Source organism: Cydia amplana, chromosome 1, assembly GCF_948474715.1.
Source record: "Cydia amplana chromosome 1, ilCydAmpl1.1, whole genome shotgun sequence".
Lineage (NCBI taxonomy): Eukaryota > Metazoa > Arthropoda > Insecta > Lepidoptera > Tortricidae > Cydia > Cydia amplana.
This window is the reverse complement of record NC_086069.1, coordinates 9,163,113-9,182,965: the sequence shown is the minus strand read 5'-3', so window position 1 is coordinate 9,182,965 and position 19,853 is coordinate 9,163,113. Positions and strand designations below refer to the sequence as shown.

Below are 19,853 nucleotides of genomic sequence, written 5' to 3'. Positions count from 1 at the left end.
AGTATCGATACCTCAAGAGATAAATAACTATGGCGTTCATATTATTCTAACCTTACGTCATCTTCGATGGAGAATGATCGATGACTACGTGTAGTTCGAAGATGAAGTACGCCTGTCTGCGTACCTACAGTTTAATTCAAATTTACAACAGTTTGAGCACCATCGCCAAAAATAAGTGGTTAACCGCAAGGGTGACACCAAATTGCATGAATAACATGCGCCCGAACTCTCATAAAGTTTAATAGCAATAAAAGGGTTTGTCTATGGCCAATTTCTGATGCCACTTGGGGCTGTTTGCAAACAGGGAGCCGCGGGTGGCAGCCTGATTGCGCTTTTGTCGGCCGTGTCAGTGAAAGAGCGTCGAAATTGTTATAGCGGTAAAAACGCATACATATTTTATTTTGCATGTTTTGAAATGTTTATCTTTATAAAATATTAGTGTGTGATTTATAAATTGGAAAACTGTATGGACTTCACGAAATTCTGCAAGATGGGTTCCAACTTAAATGCGCGCACATAAATTAAATTAGCTGACCTTGTGGGTCATAAATAGTTGATTGAATATTAGTAGTAGATCAATAAATTTTATTAAAGTGAATTATTATGTAAATTTTATAGGTTAAGGGCACGTCAGAATTAATTCTTTTACAACATATTTTAATATTAAATTAAGAATTCTATCGACCGATTATAGCAAAGTGAAATTTGAAATATGCTAATACTGAGATTAAATTAGACAACTATATGTATATGAATATATGTTTATAGTGTGTATATGAGATAGGCAGTTGTAAAAGTCTATATGGAAAAAATTATGATTTTAGCGCATTACTATTATCGTAGGGACTAGGGACATAAAAATTACGAATGAGTTTTAAATGTTCCATCCATTATTTATTTTAGTTGAAAAAGCACGGGCTGACATCATCGCCCAATTATGAACGGACCTTGTTTACTTGATTGTCCAAATGACATAGCCACTCAATGGCTTATAGGAACAGAAGGTGCCACCCCAAGAAGCCGTTTAAAAGATCTGCACCTTGAACCTGGATCTTGAACGGCGGCCAAGGAGGTGATGCGGGAGGAGGGGAGTGGGGGCCAGCATCATTCTATCATGTGCCTGTCGGGTTGTTTAATGTTTACCTGGTTATCGATCCTAGCGAGGCACGCCTCCAGATGGCACTGCCACTCGATGGCGCGCAGGTACAGGAGGTGCCAGCGCCGCTCGAGCGCGCGCGCCGCGTCGCCGCCCGCGCACAGCCTCACCACCGAGCTCACGATCCGACCGTGGCATTCGACGTCGCGTTGCAATACCTGGATAACAAAATTAGGAATGAGTTGATGCCATGGTGACAAATTTTGGCATAATCAGAACTGCGTAGCAGTAGGTCTGAGTTCGCGACATTAAAATTTGCGTCATTGCATTGGGTGAAATGAAATTGCAGTACTCAAAAAGTGATTAATTGTGTAAGAGCGCGTAGCTTTGCGAATAAGATTTAATCAATTCCGCTTTGAATTATGTTATGCATATGATACCTTTTATTCTGTTCTTAATAATTCATACGCGGGAAAGTTCAAAGCCAATGTCCCAGGTTCATTGATCGCGCCTAAAGTGAGTTAATAGATATGAAATTGGAAATTCTATTATTCTCAATAGGTAGATTTCGTAGCACTAACTCGCATTAAATAATATATCATAGAAAAGGAAAGACCCATGCCGTTCGACCCACGTTGTTTATAACATGAGATGACGAGGTTATAATGTATACTAACGTACACAGATGCTAGACGAGCCTTCAAGAATAACCCATCCATCATTCTAGTTCCCATAAATTTTGCTGTCAAGCCGTGTGCCATAAATTTAACTACTTTCCAGAGGGATGTCATGGTGATAGTTTGGTAAACTTAATAGAAATAAGAATCGTCGTCCAAAATCGCAAAAGTTTTAACTCCATTTCAAAGTTATTAGACATTTGCTACTTTTGCCAACAATACCTACGTAATGTTTCAAACCTCTTAACTCGTTTCGGAGGAGATAAGAGGTTTGCGACATTAGCCGACGGAATGCTCAACAAACATCTATACTCGTAGTATAAAAGTAGGCATGTCGATCAGAATGAAACGGCTATATCAGTAAACAAACGCATCGAGATCAATACAACCGATACGGAATTCGTGTTACGAAATGGCTGACGAAAACAATAAAGAATACGGCCCTAGCGTGCCGCGGGATAAAAAATATAATCTGGCCGCGCACAATACGGGCGAGAAAGCAATGATGGAACCAATCAAACCGACAATGGCCGTTGACACAGCAGCCATTTAGTAGGGGAAGAAGAAAAAAAAGTAAAATTTGAAAAGCGAACAAAGGGCGGAACGTGCTGGCATCCATGAAAGTGACGATTGGCAAATCGAAGAAAATAGTTACGACAAAAAAGGTTTGAATATTGACGAATTGGTATTCAAAATATTGTCTATGACAAAATATTAGGTACGCTGTTGATAAGGCACACGCATCAAAATATATGAACACAAACAGATCTAAGCGTAATAAATTTCGCCGATTTAATTTAACGATGTGATGGTTAATGAATAATAAAAACAATGACTTTTTAATCTGGCGCGATGGAGCGCGTTGATATGATTGCTGCGTTATGATGTGCAGCTGCATTCTTGATTGAATCTTGGTTCATCGTAAACAAACCTCGCTAGCGGTGAATGCATTCAGTAGCTCACTGGGCCTTGATCTAATATTTAGGATGAATACGACCGTATTTTGCTTGCACAATACGTACGAAGAAGGTTACCCTGGAATAACTTAATGAATTATAAGAAGAAAAAGTGCGATCGGTACCTAAATATAATATAATTAAATTATACCTATGCAGCATGAATCATTCCGCGACGTTAAAATTCATGTTGCATGCAAAACTCTTTCTTTCGTAAAATCAACTAGCAATTTTAGAAAATGGAAATTATTATTTACTAGAAATGATTGCCTTAAGAAACAAGGTACCTCCTGTATGTTGTACATTTCATAGACGTACATAGTAAGTTTATTTTGGAACAACTGACTTCAAAACACGAACCAATCAGCCTGCCGGCATGTAAGGGAAATCAGTAATAAATATCCCAATTCAACCTAATTGGGTCTATTCCAATCTTGTGCAGAGAAACCAGACCATAACGAGCATTCCGTAAGCGATGCGTATACAAATTACCATCTAGAGAATACAGATTTCGATACTGATAGGTACCTAATGCCGATGCACTATTACGGCGAATTACGATTTATCGGGATCACTGCTCGTTTATTTTGATTTCCGACTAGAAAACGCAGTCGTTAGGGCGCGGGAAAGTTTTTGGAAGCGTGTGCGGTTTCCCATACAGGGAATTACATATAATACATTGTAATAGGTAAATTTACCTACTTGTAAGACTTAGTTATTGTCATCTTTGGTGCACTGTTTAAGTTACGCACTAAGCGTTCAATATTTCGTGCACATGACATCTAAATAGTGAAATCATACATTGATTACACTCAAATTCTGATGATTACACACCATATACACATACGAATTGTTTACACGTTTGGATCATAAAATTAAACGATCTTTCAAAAATTCTTGAAACTTAAATCTCCTGTAGGTGCACTATATACGCATAAGTTATGTTATTATTTGATTGTACATTCAAAATAAAACTGCGTTGGAGTAAAAGCATCATGGGTTCTCAATTAAAGTGCATATAAAAAGTTTAAAGTGTGCATTTACACATAATTTATTATTATTTTTATGAACAACCCACGCCACAGGAAATATAGGTAGATAAACATATTATAAAATATCAGTGTCTAATAAAAGACATGGGAACTGAAATGTATGTAAAAATATATCAGTTGGTTCATTTCTATGCAGATGGCATATTAGAGATGAGATCAAGCGTGATAACTCGAAGGCAACCAATTATTATAAGAAAACTAACCTGACTATGGTTTAATCATGAATGGAAGCAAACATATACATAATCCTTAAGTAATAAAATCGTTTCTTTTTAGTTCTGATCCGTACCTACCAATTCAAACTAATAGAGGCTTATTTGTAAAGTGAACATATTTAATGTTATATTTTTCAAATGAAGATAATTGAGAAGCGTAATAACACTAATAACATATAACCATAAAATGTTTCAATGAAGAAACAATAAACTTTGTTAAGTCGATATACCGTATAACCGTGTGTCTTTTCAAAATCTGAGTAACCGTGTTACTCAGAATTTGAAAAGTCTTGCCAGTGTAATACCAAGATAAAATATACAGTCTAGGATCAACCGTGATATTATGCAGTCGCCGAGATATCATGAAATACCAAGAGGTGTAAAGTCAAGGCGAATCATGCGGTGAGGATGTCGCATTTCGCAATCATATCGTGATATGCCGGCGCGAGCGTGACAGACTATGGGGTTAGCTGGTCATACGTCTTGTATATGCAAAAGCTACTTAGGTACAAGTTTATGCCTATTGTGCCACAGTCATTCATTTTCTAAAATGTAAATATGTATGTTAAATATCATTGGCTTTTTCCTTACGATCTGTGCAAGTCACTTAAATGTAATGGGTATTTATTCTATTTAGATATTAATATGAAGTAGTCGATTTCAATAGCGCAAGCAACGTAGGTAGAGTAGACCTTCAGACAGCGTATCGAATCAACAACCTTTCAATAGACACGATTATATTTTTTACATTGCTTCTGACATGACACAAGATACGACGAAGTTTACATTGCAATGGATGGTATTAACTAATAGAGCTCTAAATACAAGTATACCTATCGCAATCACGAAACATTATTTTTCTGTTTCATTTGCCAAATTTTCGTTTTCCAATCAATCGAACCACGTATGAAATATTAAATACAAAACCTAGGTTGTACTGTACAGTTTTATACAGCGAGTAGTATAATTTGCCTGGATCTCAGGTGTTCACCCTTCACCGAGTGCTCAACCCATTCATTACGCTCTTGGATTGTAATGGTACAATTTGAAATCAACACTAAGATTATTTCTTGCGGAATAACATCGTGTTCTGTTATTGACTCGTGTTCAGAATAATTTGTATCTTGAAAGTGGGTTACACAGAACAATTATGTAAGGAGAATGCGCTTGAATTTAAAAATAACAACAAATAAACAGTGGCTCCCTGTTGACATAGACAATACTAAATAGATATGTTGTTCGTTTTAAGGGTGTATACTGTAGGTACCTATATTGTTGAAGACCTGAAGCTAATGCTACATTGGAATGATGACCTTACCGGAGTATATGAAGAAACCGTTCCGCTTCTAGTGTTTGAGTAATGTTCGGTGCACTGTTCTCGTTATAATTGGCGTTATTACTGACGTCGGCCAGCGAATCACCGCTGTCCGACTCCACTCGTAATTGTGCTTCAAACAATCGCACAAAGCAATATACATTTCGTAATCTCGTCTCATTGTTGTGTCAAAAACGACGTGTCTTATCGTTGACTACTGGAATAAGTTATATATTAATGGTTATACAAAAAGCAATACGTTATGCATAGACGTCATAATTGTTACAAGACGGGCTAATGGCGGATCAGTCCGACAGATGGTAATTAAGTGACTGGCTAACTAGAAATCTGAGAGATGTTTTCTAATAAATGCATCCTACTTAGACGGTACGTTTTATAGTCTTGTTAAAGTGTAAGTAGTAAACAGAAAAAGTCCATGATGGCAGTACAATACGTGAAAATGTAATGGCAAATATTTGCAGTCCCTAGGCTAGTAGTGCTTGGCCGGTAAGAACTAAACATACGGATATGTAAGCTATACTCATCACCTTTTCTTTGATGAGTTTAATTATAATCTTCTCACGAAGATCCGTTCTCGTATCGTAGACAATCGTTTCTGAGTAATCATCCGTAACGTTTTCGTCGGAATACTTAATAAAGTTGGCAATCGGCATCACTTAGAGCATTCCCAGGCATCCCCGAACAAAGGATACCGCACCGAACTTGCTTATCTAATATTAATCTTCACGCTATTGCAAAAAAGTTGATAATACAGTGTTGCACAGTATGCACACGTCAAGTTTACGTCAAGGTCCGGCGCCGGCGCATGCGGCATGCCGGCGGAGTCATCGGCCGCCGCTGCCGGATTTAGCCGACGGCGAACGGAAATAGCCGAATGTCCAGAAAACACGCGCTTGTCCGCGTTTCAGCGAAATGTTTGGAACACCGGTCAATGGCGGTGTAAATCATGACCGGGAGTAACTTGTGAATAACCAATTAACCATGACGATTCTTAACTTAACTACAACTATTGAAATCCAGATTACTTGCATGGCGTAAAATTTACATCTTCAAATCGTAATAGAAGGACAAGGAAATACCAGATATAAATTATATCTTATTATTTATGGTGCGATCTCCACTTTCTCCAGGGGGCCGAAATTCAATAATCGGCCCCCAGATTTCTCTATATGGATACCCTTGTAGAAAGAATCGTTGCAATTAAGACTTTTGTATACCAATGCAATGCATACAAAAAAGCGAGGAACATCATCATTCATTGTTTTTTTTTTAACATTAAACTGCTACCAAAAATGGTCGCGATCCAAAGCTTTATGCAAATCCAGATCCACGACCAGTTCAATTAAGTATCGCACAAAGGCTTCTTACAGTGTTTTTTCAAATGCCTGTTCAACAACCAACAACGTGACGAAGACGTGAGAAATCGACTCCAAGGCCCAAACTAGACTGTATTTTGACTGACACGGAACAAAAACCCGAACTTAAGGACGTTAATTGTGAACAAATTAAGGAAGCGTTAACAAAAATACCGCAGACGCTTCGCATAGAGAAACGTTTTTTTAAGGCATGTCAGCATTGCTACAGACGGGCGTAATTACGCTGTCAATGAGAACGACATTTCTACAGAACACCTCTAAGGGTTCTTTGAAATACCGCAGAGAAATCCATTGCAAGAACCGTTATAATATAGGTTATGTCACCGCAAAAGGTAGAGCGGACGCGAGGCGGTACTACGGGTCTTGTATATGCCCAAGCGCAATTTTCTAAGTACGTCTGCTTCGGAAATACTCAATTTACTGTTAATCCGCGATAGCTGCGCCTTATTTACACTGAGGCAGGCGACTAATCCTAGTACACTTGACATGATAGCTTGTGCTCAATACAGCCAATTGACCAGTCGGTGAGTTGACGTGAACACATTATCATAATGGTTTGGATCGCCACCGGCTACGATATGATTGGACATTTTGATAGCTTCGGTAAAAAATTTAGTACTCGTATGTTCTATTATTATTTGTATGTCTTACCATATCTCGGTACCCGGACCTTTGGGAGGCGTGCGAGGGGACGAAGCCAACAGCGCAGAGGCCCTTTAAGACAAGTTTGATGTCATGTAGAACGCCTGCTGGAACCCTTCACGGGTATATCAATATTAGATACTCGTGAACCGGTTTCAGCAGGCATTGGGGCTATTGTAACAAAAATGGAAAGAGTTCAGGGCTATGTATGAAGTTTGGCTGGAGCTTAAGATTGGACTATTGTAAAGAGGTCCGAAAACCTGCAATAACAACTATTATTATTATTATTGAATAAACATAAAGAATACAGACATTAAACATTATTATCAATATTCACATTATAGGTATACTATACAGTGTCAAGACGGACCTTAAATCGATAAAAACGTAAGGTTAAGCTCAGTAAATCAGTTGAACCCCAATTTCTAATTCCCACAGTCGACTGGCACAAATTAACGCAATTACCTTCTCCACGCATAGTGCCAACATCAGCTACGTATCAACGGTAAGCTGCAATTAACCAAGCTCTCCGTTTACTGTACATATGGCAAATTAAAGTTGACTCTATGGGAAGTTAACGTCGAGTCTGAGAACCAAGTTTATGGGATATGTCAACCATTCGCTTGTAATTTGCGTTAAGATAATATATTTGCGACTTGCGACACGTGGGGTCTGCTGGGTAGGTTGGAAACTTTGAAACGTAGCGAGAAATGTAATTGTAAATTGTAATAAGTATTGTTGAACTGTCTACAAGCGATTTAATTAATTTTACCATAATTTATAGGAAAAGGGACGACTGCTTCTCTATACACAAACGTGAACTCCATTTTCCTCTTTGAATATTAACATTATAAAAAATAGACAGTACACTTAGAATTTTGTAGGAAAATCGGAATGTCGTCTTAACCCTTATCTTGGCATTGTAACACCCGTGATACATGGAACTTTAAAAAATCTAGCAGGTTCACTTTATTACCTAACAAAATAATTCTGCCATCAGTATGTCGAGCTACCCTCCTTTCTTATAGAAAAAAATAATGGACACAAGTGTCATTGTAAATTAATTAGTAATAATCAACATGGCGCCACGGAAACAACATATTTCGGTTCGCACGGGAAGTTGTGCATTTATTTCTTAGACTAGTATATATTTTTCCATAATCTATATTTTGATGCATTTACTATTTATTAGTGCATACATATTTACAATGCGTTCGAATTTAAAAACATTTAATACACAGAACCATACATGAAACTGTTATGTATTATATTTGATACATTGCCAAGAACTCAAAAATGTACATATCGAAAGGATTGTATTACATTTAATACATTGCCAAGTTGTCGTCAAAATAGATTTACATGTTTTTTTATTTTTTTTTATACTTGTGGGGTTATAAAATATGTTTCAAGTATTTAATATTAGTTGTCGTATTATTTAGTTATTGAACTTGATTTTTTTTAAAGTACTAGATGTTATTTAACTGTATATTCGTACGCTGTTGCATTATTGCTACGCCGTAGCTCGTAGCACGGAAAAATGTGTGTATGGCAAAAAATGCCCCCAAAGTTTTTTTTTGACTTTTAATTATTTGTTTACTTTTCATATTTTACTCAACTTTTTGCTGACGACTTTTTTGAAACTTTACGGGATCAAATTTTCCGCCCATGTGATCACGTATTCGTAGATATAATTTATTTTTACAGGTGTAATAGTCATCTGATTCTTTAGATTGCGTTTAATTAACAATAAATGATAATTTCTTTTGCATTACATGTTTTATTTTTATTAAAATCCACATTTTTCTTCTAAAAAGTAGGTAACTATTTTGTCGAGGGATTGGCATTGTATCAAATATGATACATATGATTTTCCGAAACTGGAAAATCCTGGATTTTTTTCCTTATTTTTTAATAGTATGCTCAATAGGTGACGAAAAACTAAAAAAATGTTTATATTTAAGATATTTTGAGCCTTGCCAAGATAAGGGTTAAAGATAAACTTTTGAGTGTCTATATTTTGTCTTATTGATTTATATTATGTATATGTAAAAAGCACAAATGTATGTACATATCTAAAAAGGAAAAAACAACAACGGGAGTTGTGGAGATCAAGGGGAGTGCCCAGCAGTGGGACACTAATTATAATGTGCTAAAACAAATATATTATGCATAACAATTATGTGGATTTCGAGGCCTTTACGGCCATTCAAAAATTGCCATAGCGGACGGTATTTCACGTCCACACGGCGGGGTATTGGTAAAGTTTTCAACTAGCAATAATCGCACCTCGGATAAACCTCATTGGTTACGATATTGCCTCTGCGCAAAGTTAAAGAAATCAGCGAACGCGAGGCACCCCATAAAACTACGTCGAACAAACGATAGCGTGTTCTATCTCGATGCCAGCGCCATCTATTGTGGAATCTTGCAACTACTGAGTACATAATGGCGTTGCGCACAATTAAAATACCTGTTTATACGAAGCTACGTTATGTTGTAAAAACATATAAATGAAATCAGAAACGAAATCTTAGCGGTTAGTAGATCGCTAGAATATTAAAGCAATTACTTGACGATGGGAACTAACAGCTTGGTTGATCTTGGAAGATACTTACCTGTGCTATTCCAGTTTTTATTTCATGAACAGTTGCAGCAGATTATTATGGACAAACTAATATTGCTTGATTATGTATTTATGTAAAGATTGTAAAGCAACGGCGTTTAAGATTTTTGTTCGTAGCGTGGCATGAGCTATGATTTCAATCAATGGGCAAACGGGAGTCTTCGGTATTATGAGTTGTTATACACGCGAACTTGTTTTCACGAACACGAACGAGAACAAAAAGGCGAGAGATCAAAAGGCCGGCCACAAAACTCCATCGTATTTTTTTCCCCTTCAAATGTGCTATGGCGGAATGCTTCTTTTAAAGAGGAATTGTTACTCTATGCTGAGGATTCCTACTATTACGTTTTGTATGAAATGGGGGTTTGCGTGAAGAATTAACTATTATTTTACGTTAGGGCCATTATCTGACTTAGTACACGGATTTCAACCTTTATTAAGACACATAACGTAACTGAAAGCAACTAAAGGAGATGTCATGCTTTCAAAGTAAAAATAGCAACTTCTCAAGTTCTAAAACATAAACAAACGAAGCGACGTAACATGCGTGCAAACGCACTGACAGCTGACAGCCATAGCAAACTTGCGAAATGACACCTTAGCGAATCGGCGAAGTAAGCTAACACATCATAAGGTCACCAATGTAACACCTAACGCATGCTGTAACAGGTTAGATAAACAAAATCAAATAATGATGCTGTGAAATCAGAAATCCAACACAATGAGATTCATGGACGCTCAATTGTTTGTTGTGAAGTAAATGTAGTGGTTGGGGTACTTGGGATACAATGGTCGAATGTGCAATGTGCATCAAATGTAAAACAAGGTCAAGCAGATTTCATGAAACTTAAATTCATTCACAACTTTGGGAACAAACCAAATTATTTTATTAAATGTGTGTGTGTTTTTTTAAGTAGTTACACTACTATATAAATAAATAAAATATTAATATTTTCAATAAGCTTTTTAGTGGAGTTTAGTTTCATTAACAGTGACAGGACATCAAGTTTTGTAAAGCAGGATTAAAATAAAATATAGATATTTTGATAATAGTTGTTGTTGCTATTTACTTATGTAGAATATGTAGTTTTAACATCTGCAAGCACATTCATTGCAAATTATGACTTTTACAGTAACAAGTTACTTTATACAATCCTCTTAAAGTAGTATATTTCCGTTATACAGTTTGCAGAGATCTTTCTAGTATTTTTGATGATGTTGTAGCTACTTTATGAATCTCAGCCAGAGCGTACTTTGACATAATTGTAAACTAGGTATCGCAACTTCAAGACAAGTTTTGACAAAATTACAAAGCCGCAAGTGTTTTAAATTACTAGATTGCTATGACTCATCAGAATTAAGGCTATGTTGTAATACTGCGGCAGTTGAAGTAGTGTAAGAAACGAAGGCTGATGTTACAGATACATTTGAAGACCTTTAACACACTAAATGACAACCATCTACAACACGGTTTATTTATACCTACTATTTGCAAAATTTGCACATATAATATAATGCACTCCTGGAACATATAATATAATGGAATAGAATTCAACAACTGCATACAATTAAGATACTATTCTATACCTACCAGTGCAGTGCCAGTGCCTATGTTTACAAAAACAACATAACTGACTGCACTGGTTGACACCTGAAACGATTAACAATGTTCTTAAAAAAGTGTCAACCGCTTTAAACAGTTATGTTGTTTTTGTAAACATCCCTTCAATTCTAACAGATAAATGTTTATGCATCTACCTGCCATAATATTTAACGTAACAGCGTCTACTAAAATCCTTATGTCATTAAAGTCAATAAACCAACAAAAATAAATATGACATCTCACCTTCACTAATGAACCGAATATGGTACTTAATTATGTAAACGTTATAAGTAGTCAGGCACTCAGGTCTGCATAATTATCATATACAAACTCGCATCTCTAAAGGTACACAAATAAAAGGTTGTTACAAAATGCGATGAGATTGAAAACCGCGGCGGATGAAACAATGATGGCCAGGACTTTCACGATTCTCTCGCCGGGGAAACTGTAACTTTGCGAAATTCGCAATCAGCCACAATGTTGCCACAACACACATTGCACATGCAGTAGCAACTGTATACATGTTTATCTAAAATCATCATACTACAGTACATACTAAGTAAATATATGGGATGGTCGAAGAGTACATAATCCGTATTACAAATTGTATCCTTCTGTCGTATAAATGCCGCCTTTTGGAAAATTTCCAATTAATTGAAAACCAATTTATTATAGGCTTTATCACATCGAAACGACTACATAACAAGGACAGTACAGGTTGTACCTAGTCTTGTAACCGTGATACCACGATTAGGTAAGTAATAGGACCTCTAGTCTTATTAACTAAAACTACATAATTGTTGCCTTATTTCCCCCTATTTACGTTACGTAGCGGTGAAAAGGACAATCACGGAACTAGTTTAGTTAAATATTTTGAAATACAAACTCTACTATAAATATGATGAGAATAAGTTACTACATTTACGAAAGTTACTGTTCAATAAATTTTGATACTGATTTTTTTATACAAAGGCATTTGAATTCCTATAAAGGTAAAAAATGTCCGTTAAGAAAACTATAGTTTTAGCTGTTATCTGTAGACTGCGTCGAAGTCAATCCCGCCGCAAATCATAGTAATGACCGCGCGTATCACGGCGTATCATACGCAGCCAATCTGCAATAGATGAATTTCGAGTCGCGTTTGATTTACAACTTTTACAAGTCTTCCATACGCTTTCAGCTTCTACAAATTACTCGTCTTGCCTCAGATGCTGTTTTGATGTCTAGATGAGATTTGTACGGATGCAAATTGCATATCATAGAAACCAATTCATTAGAGGTTGAACGCTTATATTAGGGTGTAAGTAGGTAATGGTTAGCGCTTTAATAGCAATGGCGACGGCAATAATTTTATCACTAGCTCTTCATATGCATATTGCATACTAAAACACTATACCTAAGTACAAAGTATAATAGATCCTGTATGTTGCACTAATTCTCTGATTTTTTAAATACAATCTAATTAGCCGTTTCGTCGAAAACAATGACGTTTAATTCATTTGAGTATGTGAAAACTAGGAAGAAAACTCGGGAATGAAGCCTAGCTAGACTGATATGTCGTTTCCATAAGCCACTATACTGATAATGCTTAGACCAAAATTCGAAAACTTATTCACATGGATTATCTTATAGTATTTAATTTATTGACCGAAGCGTAGCGAAGGTCTACGTTTTGACTCGGGCATTTTGCTTTTGTATGTCCGGATGTACTCTTCTACAGGTCGCAATTCTTAACCAATTTTCGTGAAATTTTGTGACCGAATTCTATGACTAAATAATTTTTTTTTTCACCCCAGCAGCTCGAACAAGGGTACTTTGCTACTTAAAAACAGTGAGCAAAATCGCATTTTGCTCACTGAGTGAGACAAAATGAGCAAAATGCGGTTTTGCTCACTCAGTGAGCAAAGTGCATATTTGCTCACTGTTTTTACTTTTTAAGTAGCAAAGTACCCTTGTTCGAGCTGCTGAGGTGAAAACTTAATTGTTGGTATATCTTAAGAAAACATGAGTGAATAGAGATAAGTGATGAAGAAGGAATAAATTTTTCGGGTTCTCTAATATGTTCTCACTGCTGAGGTGAAAAGTTTTGTGAACTACACGAGATCAAAGTTATTTACATCTCGTGCGCTTTTGAGTCCCTTACTACGCTCAAGATTCTAAATTAGATTACTACTACTATAGAATCTTTCGCTTGCACGGGACTCAAAATAAGCACTCGAAGAAATATCAAACTTTGATCTCTTGTTGTACAAATAACTATTGTCGATCCGGTTTTTAGAAATTTTTCAAAATGGCGGAGTCGTGATAGCTCCCGCCTAAACAAATAGTCGTATCGGTATCATAAGAGTTTTTTCTTTTTGAGATATGTTTATAGATTAAATGGCCAAAAATTCAGAAAATTTGTATCGCTGGTTTTGGCGGTATTTAGATATTTAGTTTTTACTTGAGAATGAGTAGCTAAATTTCGTCAGCTTTAGTCAGAACTATAATGGCGTATTTTGCAAACGTTCGCTTTTTTTGTTGGCATCGGCAGGTCCCTGGTTCCATCCCCAGTATTTGTATACTGCTACATAACTTTTTGTATTTTTTTTATACTTAAATTTCGTATAGTTGTTTTTTATTTTATTTTTTTATTTTGAAAAAATGAAAAATTTTGTATTTTTTATTTATCAAGCGCGGGTTAAGCGTATTCGTTTAATTTTTGTTTGTAGCTTTATGTAGTTTTTAATTTATTGTTTATATTACATGTACTATACCTATTATATTTTAATAAATATTTTTGCCATACATTTATTCAGTTTTAAGCTCTGCTCGCGAGGTCTACAGCGTCTACAGCTCACAGAGCCACTAGTTAACTTGTACAAATTTGTATACCTAATACCGGTGATTAGAGCGTTTTGGCTGATTTATTTATTACTGATATTTCGAATTTATCAGCTGATGTGATGTAATTTTTAAAGAAGATAACAAACAAATTATTATTACTGTTACTATACTTGAATAACTATAATTTGTAAAAGTCGCAAACATAGCAAACACATTCAGTAAGTATTTTCTTTTCTGAATGCATCAATCTAAACGATATGTGTAAGGTTGGGGTTGCTTCACGCCAATGTAAAAGGGCACACAAATGTCAAATGCCCATATACACATACGGCCTTTTAACCTGAATTGGTAGTAGTCGTGGAACACGTGTTTATGGGAGGCGCAGGCGCAGCTGCGGTGCACGAGGGGCCGTATTATGAAATAGCCATATGCTTCGTGAAGTTACTGGAATAATGTAATAAAATAAGAAGAAAAGCTTTAAAAGGATGCGAGCGTTAAAAATAAAGTAACACCAATCATAAATCCTCATCATAGTAGCGGAAACTTTGTTTGTAAAAGATTGGGGCCCAGTTTTAGGACATAGTTTTAGCACAAATTTATAATTCAGAGATAAATAAATTAGAGATGCCCCGAATAGTGGTTTTGGCCGAATACTGAATACCGAATATTCGGCCCCTCTCTCGGCCGAATACCGAATATTCGACATGACATGCGAACATTTTGAGTCACAATTATTATGAAAACTGATCGCTAACAAAGCTCAACGTTAGATGACGTTAGCTAAGATATATTTTTGTTGAACAGAGTCAAACAAAAGAGACTCATCATAAAAATAAAAATGTTTCTTAATCAACAAATGCTCAAAAAAGTGTCTTCGTATTTAACAACTTCCCAAGAACACATTCTAAATATACCTACATAGTTTTTGGTTATTTTTATTGTGCAATTTTTCTTTTTAAGTAGGTGCAACAGATATTCGGTATTCGGCCGAATAGTAGGCAACATTCGGCCGAATACCGAATATTCCGAATAGTTGCCGAATATTCGTGGCATCTCTAAAATAAATATATACATTTACTGAAGGTAATCTTCATGCAATCCATTGAGGAACTACAAAAGAACTCTAAGGTAGGTTACGAAAATATACGAAAAAGTTGTGCAACAAAATCAAAGTGAAAGATCTCTCATCACTCTCATGCATTATTATAATCAATTAATCACACATGGATTCTCAAGTCAACAGCCGCAGGCGACAAGCTGATGCAATCATTCAAATCGTATACCCTTAAAGGGTGTGTTGCATTCATCAACTCTAAATTTAGAGACATCATGAACACGAATAAGCAACTTGATTTGTTGTTGACAATTTATGCATTTTTACTGCTTTCAAAAAAATGTAATCTATTACGTTTGTTATTTACACAAATATAGTATTGTATGTGAGTTATATGTATTCCGATAAATCGCACCCGGGAGCAATAACCCGTCGATCTGATAAAGATTATGGCACTAAAGCCTTCGCAGGCTTCGCTTTGAATAATTACGCTATACGTGACGTACAGTCGATAACGTTTTAAGTACCATTAGGTTCAAAATCACGAAAGACATTCTGGCTCTGAACGGTGCACAGGCCCGTTGTTATAAATCGACCACGGCCAATAATAATAGTAACAATAGAGAAATATTTACTGCAGATATTATTAATTGGTGAACAACAGTGGTCCAAATTGGCCTCGATATGCAACTGGTAATAAAAGACATTACAGCTTGATGATAATTCATTCTATACGTAATACGAAGTCAAACCTCATGTTTAGTGATGCTATTTTTGGTAAATGGCATAGCGCAGAACCACCGAACAAGTTACCTGTAACAAATAAAAATAAAATTTAAAATAAAAAATAAAACTACGTTTAATTAACAGAGTATTGTAAGGCACGCAAAATCAATATTTGTTTTAAACTCTACAACAAGCTACTTGGGTTCAAGGGCCCGGAATTATAAGTACAAATGATGCTTGAAATTATAAAAGATTCATAACTCTTGCCTTTAAAAGCAAAATGAATCATACCATACCAAACAGGTAATGGATGCTGAATGTATTGTAAGCTCAGTATACCTTTACCAACGAAGTCCAGTCACATTGGAATTCAATAGTTCAAACAATAAGCCAAAACAAGAATGTTGCGTATAATACAAAGTATCAAGAGGTGTATTGAGAAACGGGAGATTATATTGTTAGTTTTCATATTCGTGTCAACAGAAGCCCTTCAGTTTCGACAAATGGCCATTGATTTAAAATACATATTGTACAGAATTGTTTCCATTGTACGATCAACACAAAGATTGTAAATTTAGCGTAGGTAGTGTATGTAATGTACCTATTGCAAAAATTTGTAGAGCTTTTAAAACAACAATAGACATGGTGTTTGGTTTAATTATTACACAATGGCGAATTCTGGAATAACGCAATATAAAAGGTCATTATTCAAATAACGCATATTATGTGTTGATAGATTGATGATAGTGATGTATCCAAATGACAGATGGCCTACTATGATCTAAACAGTGATATTATACAACGTGCAATTAGGTGTTTTGCGGTTGGCCACATAGGGAAATTGCTTAATGGGACATACATCGTGAGACGGGAATGTAGAAATAAAGTCGAGCGAATAGATCCATGGGAAAAAAGTTTTCATTTCATTAATCATATTTGACATTATGCTGCGTGTGTGCAAGATTTCAATGCAAAAATTTAAAACAAAAAAAAAGAAAATTATTTCAAATCATTGAAACTTTCGCAATGGCGTAATCGTTAAAGTTGGAGAGGAAATAGTAATCTGAGCGAAAAATTTGACTGACAGGCCTAACAATGAAGTTAATAATTTAAATTACTTAGTACGTAATACCGGAGGCCTTGGCTCCACGTGCAATAAGATATTGAACTTCCTAGTGTAATTAACAAGCGTTCGGTTATTAATGATGCCATGTCTGAAATACAACATTAATATAACGTGTAACAAAAGGAGGAAATAATGATATTCCTAACAAAAACTTTAGTTTTGTTTGTGGACTCTGACCAAAAGTACAGATCAAATGCATCTGGTGTTGAATGATGCACGTATGAGAGTATTGAGAATATATCTATGAGATTTTTAAAAGGCGTCATATCTGAAATATTCATACATTCAAAATAAACGAAGTGGGTCAAACACATCACAGAAGCGGAGACGTCCAATGAACTATAAAATTAATAGACGATAAAGAGGAGAACGACGGCCTACTGAAAATTAAAAGAACAGCATATCGCAGGCTGTTCACCTCGGCTAATAATAAAATTGACCAATCCTTCGCTCGTAGTGACACCCACGTGAGAAGCCATTCAACAATCATGCTAATATTGCTCACTATCATGGTTAGGGTTGCACGTCAGACAGCCTTCATTGATCCCTTAGTCTGTTTAATGCAGTTTACTACTTATTATTACAAGCAGAATATATTTATTAGTGTCCGACCGAAACATGTTTTTTTGCCGAAACCGAAACCGAAACCGAATGTTCGGCTTTGGCTCTAGTTTCGGCCGAAACCGAAACCGAAACTTTTGTAGACTTGTTAAAATCGTTGAAAAAATGTCATAAAGCCGCTTTTACACACATATTATGGGGCTGTCAACACCCAATGTCCTTGAAATTGATGTTACTTAAGCAGTTTTTTATGAAAATTACTAGAGTTAGACCAAGATAATTCTGCAACGATTTTGATAAGTTGATAACACACGCAGTGCAAGTGTTATTTTAAACGTCAAAACTTCTATGAAATTATGACGTATAAAGAACATTTGCACTAGTTGCACTGCGTATGCTATCAAAATCATTGCAGAATTTTGTTGGTCTAACTCTATTCATTCACCAGTCAAGCTAACATGAAGACACAGGGTCAACCAAAAACGCGAGCGCAGCGAGCGCGAAATTTTTTGTTAACAATATCGCAAGGCCGGGTACCGATCTTCACCTGGGCCGAAAAGTCCGAAGTGCCCCATTGAGGCGAACTTTCATGCGAAGTCAAAGCCGTGCTTAAGGCTTAAGGATAAGTAGTTGAGCACAGACTCCAACCAATGTCCATTGTATTCAAAAGCGAGACCGCAGGCCGAGCATGGCGCAGCGAGGCCAAAGGCTAAGCTGAAGTAGAGGACATGTGGAACACAAACCAATGGTAAATTGAGGTAAAAAGTGAGGCTAGTTTTCTTATTATTATCTTGCCCAGGGCCCAGTAACATGCGATAGTGCTATCTCATTCACTTATAGGTATTGACAGCCTCTTAAGACTGCGTCAACCGTCCAGTGACGCCCTCATTAGTGGAATTGTGTTTTATAATAAACCAATTAATGTCTGTACCTAATATACATGAATCAGTATATGTAGGTATTAATATTGTTGTCCTACTTATTCCCCAACTTTTGGTCTTTGTCCGAAGTACCATTTCGTAAGTTTCGGCCCGGCCGAAAGGTTCGGCCGTTTTTTGGCCGAAACCGAAACTACAGCCGAAACATGATTTTTTGGCCGAAACTGGCCGAAACCGAAACCGAAACCGAACCTTCGGTCGGACACTAATATTTATAGCAAATAAAATTGTAATATATAAAAGGACAGCTACTAATACTTTTACCTAGTTGTTTAAATCGAATGCTCGCTCGCTCACTGAAGTCGAAATGAATGGTGAACATAAAGGAAGTTTATTTTTTGACACAGTCGTAACACTCACAATTGAAAAAATATATATCTCTACTATAGTCGACTATCGAATAATAGAGAAGACCGTTGCATTAAGGCCGCCTTTAGACGAGGATTTCTAGAACTGTATCATATGCATTCTGCAGATCCTGGTTTATTATTTCGAATATGTACTAGTATTTCCGTTTTAAATTTTAAAGGAGTGGCCAGACATAGCACTGGACAGAGATTTGATTTGTGGAGAAATTGGGGGGAGGCCTTTGCCCAGCAGTGAGACACGACAGGTTCCAAATAATAGTAATAATACGAGGGGTGTTCAAAATATTCTCGGTATGAGAATGAAAACAAACAAGTACGAAAAGTTTGATATTTTTATTTTTCAATATACTCCCCCCCTATGTTCATACACTTAAAAGATCGATCAATTTTTTTTTTTAATCCCTCGTAAAAATATTTTTTATCTTTCGTGTAAAAATGCTCCTCCACTGCCGCCTTCAATGCTTCATCGTCAGAAAATTTATTTCCACGCAGATCCTTTTTAAGATTGGGGAGCAAAAAGAAGTCGCTGGCGGCTAAGTCCGGACTATACGGTAGGTGAGTAACAGTTTTAAACCCACATTCAACAATAGCTGCCTTGGCAATATGAGCAGTATGGACGGGGGCGTTGTCATGCAGAAGCAGAATACCTTTGGTTAACTTTCCTCGCCTCTTTTC

At 36.3% G+C, this 19,853-nt stretch overlaps 1 protein-coding gene and 1 non-coding gene across 2 annotated transcripts in view; both read right to left on the bottom strand.

Moving 5' to 3' along the window:
- LOC134647641 (klarsicht protein) overlaps positions 1 to 19,853 on the bottom strand; it is a 379,578-nt gene that overhangs the window by 42,831 nt on the left and 316,894 nt on the right. Inside the window, exon 10 of the mRNA XM_063502000.1 lies at positions 1,144 to 1,314. Within this exon, the coding sequence (XP_063358070.1) occupies positions 1,144 to 1,314 (171 nt within the window). The remainder of the gene's footprint in view (positions 1 to 1,143; positions 1,315 to 19,853) is intronic.
- On the bottom strand, positions 9,546 to 9,684 carry LOC134655027 (U4 spliceosomal RNA). Its single transcript, XR_010097407.1, has one exon. It is a non-coding gene; the product is annotated as a U4 spliceosomal RNA (small nuclear RNA).